This window comes from Sturnira hondurensis, unplaced genomic scaffold, assembly GCF_014824575.4.
Source record: "Sturnira hondurensis isolate 20B ecotype Veracruz unplaced genomic scaffold, ASM1482457v3 Scaffold0018525, whole genome shotgun sequence".
Lineage (NCBI taxonomy): Eukaryota > Metazoa > Chordata > Mammalia > Chiroptera > Phyllostomidae > Sturnira > Sturnira hondurensis.
Window position 1 is genome coordinate 295,756 of NW_028091156.1, and position 11,456 is coordinate 307,211.

The 11,456-nt window shown below is 55.9% G+C and overlaps 1 protein-coding gene across 1 annotated transcript in view; it reads left to right on the plus strand.

The window, feature by feature from the left end:
- The window catches only part of SDCCAG8 (SHH signaling and ciliogenesis regulator SDCCAG8), a 182,453-nt gene extending 172,409 nt beyond the window's left edge, over positions 1 to 10,044 (plus strand). The window contains exon 18 of the mRNA XM_037069536.1: positions 9,703 to 10,044. Within this exon, the coding sequence (XP_036925431.1) occupies positions 9,703 to 9,732 (30 nt within the window). The 3' untranslated portion in view covers positions 9,733 to 10,044. The remainder of the gene's footprint in view (positions 1 to 9,702) is intronic.
- The last annotated feature ends 1,412 nt before the right edge of the window (positions 10,045 to 11,456 follow it).

Genomic DNA, 11,456 nt, shown 5'->3' on the forward strand with positions numbered 1-11,456 from the left:
TGGAGCACAGGCCCGAGAACGAAGAAGCCACACCGTGTGCTGCACGCTGAATGTTGGCACCCCCACCTACAGGAGGAGACTGGGACAGGAGGGCTGGGTGCTGGGGAGGCGACTGGGAGGCCCTTCAGCCCTGAAGGGCCCCTGCAGGAGGCCGACAGCCTGCACTGGTTGGGGTGCTTCCGCTTAGGGAAGTCTCTGGGAATGGAATGTACGAATCTTGTCCTAAGTTACCTGGTAATTGAGCTAAGACTTTTGGGGCAGGGAGGATTATAAAAGCCCTTTTAAAAAGACATTTTTTAACCAAAAAACAACCAAAAAAGTTGACTGAAAAGTAAAAGATGCAGAAAAAGAATAACTTACCACCCTAGCCAGTGCGGCTCAGTTGGTTGGAGCATCGTCCTGTAGACCAAAAGGTCACAGGTTCATTTTCGATCAGGGCACATCGTACCCCAGCTGTGGGTTCGATCCCTGGTCAGGCTACATACGATAAGGCGACCAGTTGGTGTTTCTCTCCCATATTGGTGTTTCTCTCTCTTTCTATCTATCTCCCTTCCTCTCTCTCTAAAAGCAATGAAAAAAAAAGTCCTCCAGTGAGGATTAAACAAACAAACAAACAAACAAAGAGAGAGGTTTGAGTGCCGGCAGGGTCACACGTACCATGTACTCACTCCCTTTTCCCTGCAGATGGACCACGGTCTCCATTCTACAGGTGAGGAAACTGAGGCTCAAGCAGGCCCACACAGATAGCAAGTAGGGACCGTGACGTGGTGCCTCTGACTCCACGGCCCAGGCGTCTCCCGTCCGGCTGACAGTGTAGCTGGTAGAGGAAAGAAAGCATGTCCATGTGAGTTGGAGCACAGAGTGAGGTTTTCTTCCCCCGAATTGCTTCTCTCCCTGTGAGGGAGGCTGACCCTCTGCCGGATCCTGCAGTTTGCTGGGTACCGGGGTAGTCGGCGGGCGGCCGTGGCCTCTGCCTGCCATCAGGATTGCGCCCAGGTGCTCCCTGAGTGCCCGGGGGACATCACACGTACGTGCCAGGCATGATTCATGGGAAAATGCATCTGGAAATGAAAAGGCTGAGAAATCGTCGCTCATTGTCCTTTCAAAATGACCATGTGCCAAATGGGTCTCCGGCGCCACTGTCCTCTGAGAGATTGCTCCCACTCGGCCCACCAAACCCCTCTGCAAAGTGCTCATGTGTTTCACAGATAGCAGGTGACGTTCCCGCTCCCCGCCCCACACACTAGTGCTAGTCACTGAGCTGAGGCCCGGGGACGCGAACACGCCAGTCTGTCCTCTGAGCCTCTGAGGCTGCTCACAGGGAAGGGAGGTGGTCGCAGCTCAAGGTCCAGGGCATGACCACACGCCCGTCGTCGGAGGTGCTTGTGACGAAACAAACACAAGGACCTCGGCTGCCGGGGCCGTGGCTCACACACACTCCAGCGGCCCCTCTGGCCCAGGGCCCTGCGTTTTAACAGGCCCTGCCTTTGGGTCATCCTGGGGGACACGGAGGCCTGAGAGCCTCGGCGGTGTTTGCAGGCACAGAGAAGGGGAACGAGTCCCGACTGTGTCTTGTTGTGCGGCCCTGAGCAAGTCCCTGACATTTCTGCTAAGCCTCAGTTTCCCCATCTGCACAGCGGGCGTCAGACCAGCCCAGCTCAGAGGGGCACTGGGGTGCGGGGCAGCCGGACACAGTGCACTGAAGCATCGTGGGGCTTTCTCCCTTCCCTCCCCTCCCACACTTGAGAGACCCCGAGGAGCCCAGGGAAGGCAGAGGCCATGTGGCCCTGGCAGCGGGTGACAGGGTCCCCTCCTCCCCCAACCCTGTTTTTTCAGACGTGCCCAGAACCTGACCTTCCAGCCTGTCCTATGGGACGTCCTGGGTGGTGCTGGCCAAAGGTCAGGGCAGTGGGCCTTTGGACAGGTGACCAGGCTCCTGCCTGGGATTGGGGAGGGAGGTGACTCATGGCCTGAGTGGCTCTCGGCAGCTCAGGGCCAGGAGCTACCTACAGAGCGGATTGCGGGGCATCCTCTCCACGGGGCGAGTCCCTCTCCGTTCTGGACCAGATCACTATCACAAGGGGTTTGTCTTTTCACTCCCCATCTCCCCGTCTATGTCCACCCAGACCTCCCCTGGACCATCGATGCTTAGAAACCCCTTCCAGTCTTTAAAAGTCTGAGAGTAGTCAAATGAAATACTTAAAGAAAAACCCCCAAACCTCAAAACCAATCCCTCAGAAAAGCGAGCAGGTCTTTCTTCCCTCGCCTGAAGCAGCATCAACGGCCCAGCCGTCCTGTGCTGTCGGATGCTGGCCAGTCTGGGTCCTCTCTGGGGAGGGTTTCAGAGTCACGTGTTACGTGGGAAGTAATTTAAGTATGAACATGACCGAAGAAGCTTGTTTGTGGGGCCCTTGGCTTGCAGCAGCGAATACGGGTGGGTGTTTAAAGAGGAGGCGGGACCGGGGATGACCAGCTTTCTGCCAAGTATCCAAACCAAAGGCCTGCTCCTCCCCCCCAAGTGTGGACTTCGCCTACTTCGCCCACGGAATAAACTTGACCTGTGAGCCTCGCTGCCCACAAGCCCTTGAAGTACGGCCGCCGCTCGCCCCAGGTATTCTCTGGTTTCGGGATGCTTTTAGCTAAAGGCTTGCATTTTCTCAGCCTGGCTGAGTTAAGCACAATCACATAATTTTGCACGTCAGTGTCAATCTCCAAAAATCTCTGTGCACCTAGGATGCAGAGAAGCGTGGAGACTTCCTGGCGGGGGCAGCTGCTCTGAGCTGAGTCACCTCGCTGATTTGCTCCCCTGTACCCAGCCCCGTGCCCTGAAGCAGGTGATGGGCCCCTGGCTGGCCTGGGGCCTCTGACAGGAAACATCTAGTCTGCTTAGAAGGCCGATGCTTCTGAATCGTGTCTGCTTAGTTCTGAAACCAGTGCCCCAGCGCCTCTGGCAGAGGGAGCTGGTCGTAGGCCTGTCCGTGCCTCGGGGACATTTTTGGCCGGGAGAACGCGCATCTCACCCTTCACCTCTGCCGCAGTGAGCGGGCCAGTCTGAGCAGAGTGGGCCGGCCCTGGGGCCGCCCCAGTGGCTGTGGCTCAGAGCACAGCCGCTGAGCTCAAGGCTCCTTCGTGGACTTGCTCTTGGTTTAGCACTGCCAAAAGCAATGGCTCTGGGCCTCCCTCGGGTGGGAGGGGCTTTAGAAAATGGCTTGTGAAATGTCACAAGAGGCTGGTCCAGTCCATGCAGAGAAATGGGGCCCCGAAAGCCGCCCCCTGCCTCAGCCTATGGGTCCAGTGCTCACTGATGCGCCTCCCGTGGGGGTGGACCTGGTGTCCAGGACAGGAGCCCAGGTCCCTGGGGAGGCGAAGCGAGGCCTGACAGCTGGGAGCCCGGGCAGGGGTCGTGACCCAGCGCCTGGGGACTTTAACCCCTGGCCAGGAAGGGGGGTGCCAGCTGGTGAGGAAATTAGAATCCTTCGCGGAGAGAATGGCGTCTGAGAGAGGGAAAGGAGAGAAGCTGCCTGTCCGCTTAGAGGACCGTCTCATTCCTCACGGTTACTGTGTTTGTTGGTGTGTTTGTCTGGTGACGAACATGGTTTTGGTCGATGTGGGTTTTCTGATAGTGGCCATCCCAACAGGCTGTTTGGCTCTGTCCTCAGCCTTCAGTCTGGGGAGGGGTCCTTTACGGTCTCTTTGGATGAGTCTCTCACAGTTTCTAAAATGGCCCGAGACTGACTTATCCGCGAGGACCCCGGTGGCCCTATGACTTTTGAGCATCCTTGGCAGCAAATTTAATTTCCGTTTGATGTGAACGTGCGTGCAGACCCAGCAGCCCTGCGTCATCCTTCAGAGTCATGGGCCTGACCTCGGTCCAGCAAAGGACCCTGGAGAAGAGCTGAAAACCCAGCTCAAGAAACAAAGACCCAGGAGACAATGAAGGGAATCAGGCCCATTGGTGACCTGAAGCCAAGGGAAGGGACGCCTTCAGGAAGGAGAGCACACAACCTGGCTGGTGTAGCTCAGTGGATTCAGCACAGTCCTGGGAAGCAAAGGGTCACTGGTTCGATTCCCAGTCAGGGCACACGCCTGGGTTGCAGGCCAGGTCCCAGTGCAGGACACATGAGAGGCAACTACACATTGATGTTTCTCTCCCTCTCTTTCTCCTTCCCTTCCCCTCTCTCTAAAAATAAACAAATAAAATATTTTTAAAAAAGGAAGGAGAGCTCACTGAGGCCTCTGGGAGGCGGGGCCAGCTGGGAGGAGCGGCCTGCCCGGTGACTCGGGCAAGGCCGGAGTTGGGACTTGGAGGGGTCCACATCGTCTGTGGGGTCCTGCCCAGAGGGTGCCGGTGCTTCTGTGAAGTTGGCTACCTGAAGACAGATGGTGCTTAAATAGAACAGCAAATAGACTAAATAAAATAACTTAAAAAGCCTCCTCCCAAATCAAGATTTTTTCTTTTTTTTTGGAAAGAATTCTAAATAGATGAAAACAAACAATTTGATTTCAACCAAATTGTTGTTTTTTTGTTTTATCCTGATTTTCACCCGAATTGTCAGTCTCAAAAATAAACACTGATACATTCCCAGAAAATATTTTTCAAATAAAAACTGACTCTGTTAAAGTTTGCCCTGATTCTTTCAAAACTGTGTACAAGACACTGTCAACCAAAGTGACTTGCATATTTTTTTAAATACACTTGAACATATGCAGCTCAAATGTCATTAACTCCCTGCTGCCTGAGTGTTTGCAAAGATGACATCAGACCCCGGCGCTGCGCTCCTCCCCCCCGAGGGTCCGGAACGCCAGAGAAACTTCCCTGGGCAACTTGAATAGCAGCGTCTAACTTTCTGGTTTTGACGCTGCAGGCCCTGTGCGTAATCATTATTGAAAAGTACATTTGGCTGCACTGAGGCCAAACTCGCTCTCTTGTTAACCACTCACTTTGTCCAGCAGCAAAACGATCGCCGAGGAAGGCTCCTGCAAGAAAAAGAAATGGAAATGTACGTTGCTTCAGATACATGTGCTTTGCGGATGGCTTCCCGAGTCAGACACTCCATTTTGCAATATAAATTCACAATCAAGATTTTAAAGGGAGCTAAATATTTTAATCCAATGAGACAAGTGAACAAAACACTGAATATTGCATGCAGGGCGGATAGATAAATGGTTCTTGCCTTTAAGAGGCTGTGATTCCGTCACATCGTAACCCAAATGTCAGCGTCGTCTTTATTTTCCACGCTTTCCAGCACAAGGCAGCCAGAGGCGCCTCTCTCTGCTGCCGGCGGCACGGTCTGTCCTTGGGGAATTCTCAGACTCTGTTTACCATGGAAACATGGTTCATGTAAAACACAGACACCTGCCCATGTGCAGGGGACGCCTCGCGACTTCTGGGACTCCAGAAAGCCAGAGGATGGCAGACCCGGCCCCGAGACTTACAGACGGAACTCTGCGTCTGCGTGAGCTCTGGGGAGGGGAGAGAGAGCCCGGCAGATGCCTGGCCCTGGGGCGCGCATGTCCTCCGAGGGACCCCTCCCTTCTGGGTACGGGCTCCCTGCCTCCCCACACCTCCCAGCCCCAAGTCCAGGCCCAAGATGCTGTTTCCCACAAAGCCAAGGAATCGGGTCCCTGCCTTCGCTAGGAGGAAGGCTCTCCTGCCCCCACCTTTTCAGGTTTGAGGCTTCCACAGTTCTCATCCCGTGGTGCAGCTCGGAGGCAGCGCCACCAGGCCCCTTTGTTGTCACCACCCTCCCTGACCCAGGAGGAGAGAGGAAGAGGTGGGGCCGGGCGACTCAGCCTTGACCTGCTGCTCACTCTGCAGCTGGCAACAGGCAGGTTCCAAGAAAGGCTGTGCCCAGGGGAACGGTGAGGGGCCCAGCCGGGGTTCTGGTCACATGTGTGTGTGTGTGTGTGTGTGTGTGTGTGTGTGTGTGTGTCAGGGGAGGCAGGACTCCACTGACCCAGAGGCGGCCCTGTGCCCTGTGCTGGGTGGGAAGCCACTGCTCTCACACAGGTCAGCAGTCATAGCTGAGGCCCCCTTTCCAGAGACTCCTGCAGAGGGCTGCTGAGGGCACCCCCCCCCAAACAGATGGATGCCACCCCCTTAGCCCTAGGTGGCCCTGTCACTGCCTCTGACTCAATCCCACAACTGCAGCTGCAGTGGGTTGCTTGTGGGCTTTCACTGCGGGGGTCAGAACGGCATCGAAGGGCCCAGGCTCTCAACTGCCGGGTTCGAATCTCAGCACTGCAGCACTTCAGGGAAACTGTTCAGCTCCTGTGTCACTCGGTTTCTGGTTTGAAAAAACCATGGGACCAGCACCCCTTTAAGAGGGAGCACCCAGTAGGGACATTAGGAAGCCGGCAGCGCTGGCCCCGCGCTCCGGGCAGGAGTGAAGGGGCCGCAGGGATAAATCGTGTAACGACTTCTGTATACAGGCAGAAAAATAAGGCCCAGAGAGGTGAACAGAACTGCCAAGTCAACAGGCAGCAAATTTCTAGAGAGACAGGGCCTAGCCAGGGCCCAGCCAGGGCCAGGGCCAAGGCCGGGGGAAAGGGGGTGGGTGTCCACCCCAAGGGCCAGCAGGCCTGTCTGCTGGGCCCTCGCTGGGCCCTGGGAGTGTGGACTGAGCTGTAGGACGGCAGGGGTGGGGGAGGCAATGCTGCCCTCCTGGAGCCCAGTCAACCCTGGCGAGGCTTTGAAACGCCCCATGGGGGTGAGGGGGGCATCTGCCCTCTGGTTAAAAATAGATGCTTTCTTGTCGGAGGCCCAAGGACAGGGCCCTTTGTGACCCCGCCTCCCAGAGGCAGAAACAGCCCAGGGTGAGGTGGAGAGCAGGGTGCAGGGTGCACTCCCCTCGGGGCTGCTGAGACGCTGGGCGCAGACCCGGCTGGGCAGGTGCGGGTGCCTCTGTGAGCAGGCCCAGGGGGTGCCCTGGGTCCGCACAGCCTCGCCTGGGGACACAGCAGCAGAAAAGGCTGCACTGGGCCCCCCAGCGCGCGTGCCTGGGGAACAGCTTGGGTCATGGAGAGCCTCGTGTCTTAAACTCTGAATTTAAAGTCAAACTTGAGAAATACGTTAGACACAGAGGTCAGGGTTTGCAGAGAGAGGCGTCGTTAGCATTTAAAAGGAGAACAAAGGAAATGGGTTAGTCATGGAGGGCTGGCTGATGGGAGGAGGCATGACAGCTGTGGGCAGTGTTTCAGGGGAGCCGCTGCCAGGGCGCCCTGCTGGCTCCCCTCTAACCTGGAGGGCAGCCACGGACAACTGCAGATGTGGCTACGCCACCCAGGAGGCCACAGCCCTGGTGACAAGCTCAAAGATAGAAGGAAGCGGGGCAGTTGGGGGCTCAGGGCTTAAGCCGCAGCTCAGAGGGCTGTGGTCCCGAGGGCACCTGCGTCCCCGCCTCGCCTGCACAGCCAGACCGTGGTGGCTGCCAAGTGCACGGAGGAACCGACTTTCCAGAACAAAGTGTGGTGACATCCCCAAGAAGCAATGGCCGAGAAGCCTGATTTGGGAGGCCCCTGAAGCCTGTCCACCTCCGGTTTATGCTTACCCCTTCACAGACCACCTACAGGGCGGGGAGGCACTGAGCTGCATCCGTTCCTGAAGCTCCCGCGGGCAGAGGGTGACCAGGGTGCTGCAGCCAGCAGACAGAATGGTGACGCAGTAGGGTCGGTCTGCTCAGCCAGACACTGACCGAATGTCGCCAGGGGCCGGGCAGTAGCAGGTGCTGGGGACCCAGCACAGGGCAATGAGAGAGAGCGTGTGAAAGTGAAGCCAGGCCTCCACACCAAAGCCAAACAGAACATGGTGCCGTCGGAGACAAGTGACAGCTGACTTGCTTCGGGGACAGGGCGGGACAGGGGGGACTCAGTGCCACTGCTCCATGTGGAGGGCAGCACGCCTGTGCTGCTCTGAGTGGGCCCAGGGGATTGGGGGGGGGGCACCCTGGCAGGGAACAGGTCAGGTGATGACCATTTCCTGGTCGGCCCCGGAGGCCACACCAAGACTCAGCATGAGAAACGGAATCTCCTGGAGCTTGGTTTAAAAAAAGCAAATCCTGCCATCACACATTTCCCTTCGCCTTCAGGGCTTGACCACTGCTCACGTGCCTCTTGTGGTTTATGCCTATCGAAGACAACCTTGAGGTTTTCAAGTTAGAAAGGGAGCCGTCTCCAGAGCACCCAGGTGAGCAGGGCGCCCGCGGGGTGCAGAGCAGAGTCCTTGAAGCCCGGCATCGGCAGAGCCACCCTGGGCTGGTCCCATCGAGACCGACGGCAAAGCAGCTCTCGGCAGACACGTGTTGGACGGTCAGATGCAGCTGCTGACAGGCAGCCTCTGGGCTGAGTATTAGACCCAGGACAGAAGGAGACCCCTTCTGCCAAGGCAGGTCCCTAGGGCCCCGGGGGCTCCCTGTGGCCCACTCAGGGGCACCGGAGAACAGAAGCCCTCTGGGGCTTGAAGGAAGGGGGCCCACCCACCTCTGCCCCCACCCCCCGCCCTCACAGGGTGTGCCCGTGTTATTGTAATTGCGCCGTGTTGACAGACTCATGCTCTGAAGTCACAGTGTGCCTCGCACACCTGGGAAAGCTCCTTGAAATGTAGACATTATCTTTTCTCAGTTTTAAAAAAGCCAGCAGACTGGTTTTCATATCAGTGCTCAAATGAATTCTGATCTCGGCTCAAGGCATCGCCCTGGCTTGGAACTCCTCTGAGCGTAATCATGGCTTAAGTTGGGTTCACAAGCACCCCTCCCCTTCCGATTCCCCCTAAAGACACCTCTGTTGGGAGGTGCAAGGGCCACTCGTCTTTGGGGTAAAGAGACTGGGCGGGCCCGTGCTCTGCAGCCATCACGTCCAATTTAACTGCCGGAGTGAAAACTGGGATTGGTGAGATCTCCTCTGAGCTCTGTCCGCCCCACCCCGTCCCTCTGAGGGACTGGACGCTGTGCAGGGGAAGGCCTGTGCCTTACTCAGCTTCTCACGAAGTGCAGGGCAGGGGATGGAGTTCTATGGACCACTGCCACTTCCAGTGGCTTCTGACACTGCTCCCCAGTGCAGTCTGAACGAACACGAACGGCCTGTCAGCCAGCCAGGGCAGGCAGCAGAATTCAGTGCTCACTCGGGACTCCCCAACCTTACACGAGCTAGTTTCGGAACATCGACACCTGTTTAAAAACTAAGAGCCCCCGGGGCACCAGATCCCCTCTTCCAGAACACAGGAGGTGGTTTCCAGGGGAAAATGCCTTTCTATGCGTTACAATGAGTTGTCTACAGCTATAAATACGGAGGCTTCCCCAGGAATTTCGTGGAGACACATGGCCTGCATCCTGGGTTCACTCGCTGTCGGGTCTGAACAGTTTCCAGTGACCAGATTCTGGCAGGGCCGGGTCTCCCTTCCGGCACAGGGAAGGGGCGGCACTCTGGCCACGTCCTGCCATCGGGCAGCTGTTGTTTAAGGGGCACGGATGCCCGGAACGCAGGCTGTTTCCACAGTTGAAACAATAACAATGACAAGTAGCTCACCTTGTGTTCCTGGTCGACGAGGGCTTTGGCCCATGGGGCAGGTGAGGAGTAAAGTTTTCGTACAGTGGCTTACATACACTTTCTACATTTTTACCCAAAGGAGAGGTAACCAGTGAGAAGACAAATCACAGTGAAGAACATGATCTATTTAAACTTACTTTTTATTATCATTTTTTCCAGTTACCCAGCATGCCACAATCTGATTGCTGACCTGGATGGAACAGAGCGAAATAAATGATTTACAAAGAGTTATTTACATTCATCTGATTTGCACGTAATGTTCCGCAACGCACCGCGACCTTCCCAGTGGACACCACCTCCGACAGCAGGGGCCACACCGTCACCGCCACGCGTGTTTCTGAGGCGTCCCTGCACGGTGCCCGGGCTAGAGCTGTAGTCTGAGGCGGGGAGACCTCCTGGTGTGGATGTGCAAAGATGGCTTAATGTCACTGAATTTTTAAATCTGCTCATTTGTACGCTACATTACACACATGGATTTCAATAAATGAACTTTGGAAAAAACTTGAATTGTAACGTTTACTTTCTACCTTGCAATGATGAACAAAACACACCGAAAAGGCACATATTTTAACTAGGCCAAAGGGTGCCGAGGACCGCCCTGTCTCCCTGCCACTCGGTGTCTCTCCCTCCTCGTGACCTACACACCATCCATCCACCTTGCCTCCCGTCAGCCCCCCGCAGGACCCCGCCAGTTCCCACCCTGCCAACTGGTGCACACTGGGAGGCACCCAGCAGCACTGGGCATTGGCCTCTCCACTCGGTTAACAAGAAAAACAGACAAAAAAGCATCCCTGGCTCAGTGGAGTCAGGTTTTTCTCCCATATGCAGTGTTTATTTGAGAGGAGCTGAAGAACATAGTGGAACTACAACATCCCGCAGTTTCCGTCAGCATCTGGACACAGGTCTTTATTTTGGTTTAGAATAGTACTTCGCCATACCCAGTGAAGCCCTCCGATGCTTGAAAGGAACAGAAATGGGCGCAGAGATGCTGCGTCGTCTCCAAGGATGACAGGGGGCACTACGGGCAGGGCAGCCGCGGGGGCAAGCCCCCGACCACAGGCCGACGTCCAGGCCAGCAACGCGTCACCACCCGCTCCATCATGGCCCCCCAGAGTCGGCGTGGGTCAGGCTGCGGAGGCGGTGGGGCGGCCCATGGGAAAACGCCGTCTGCACCTCAAGAGCATGAAAAGGTTCACGCTCGCAGGAGCCAAACTTCCTGTTCAGAGTCAGAAGGTTTTTGATTTCATCCAATGTGCTGGACAGAAAGACTGTTACATAAGGTATGTTAATTGCCTCTAATTCTGGTTTAGGAATACAGTAAATAAATTATACAATATTCTAAAAATAGCACCTTTAAAGAATTGTAAGAGGTCACTTTATGTTAGCCCCCCAGACTGTCCACCCCAGTGGTTGTGAGAGAGGAGCACATGTAAGTGTGACACACACACATATACACACACACACACGCTTGACCAACTTTGGTCCCGAAGCCGTTCCTCCAGCTGAGTCGCAGGAGCAAAGCCAAGGTTCCACGACAGTGAGTCCATGAGGTAAAATCAGAGAAAGGCCCCATCCACAATGACTGTAGGTGGATCAGATCGCAGTCCGATGGTCCCACCCATCTGTTACCCACGTCTAAGTTGGACACGCCAAGAAGAAAGCACGCTAGCCACGCACCGGGAAGACTTTACTGATGAGCTACACGCCTCAAGAATTCTGGGTCCAAACCACCTGGTGTGAAGATGACGGGGGTCTTACACACCCCCAGGGAGACAGCCCACCCCTGGCTTCACAGCAGGTCTGTCCTGAACCCAGGCTGCGAGTTCAGTGGCTGCCCCCTGGGCAGAGTCCTTCCTCAAAGTTGGTACAACTGCACCACGGCCATTTCTGCAAAGTCATGAAATAACCCCACG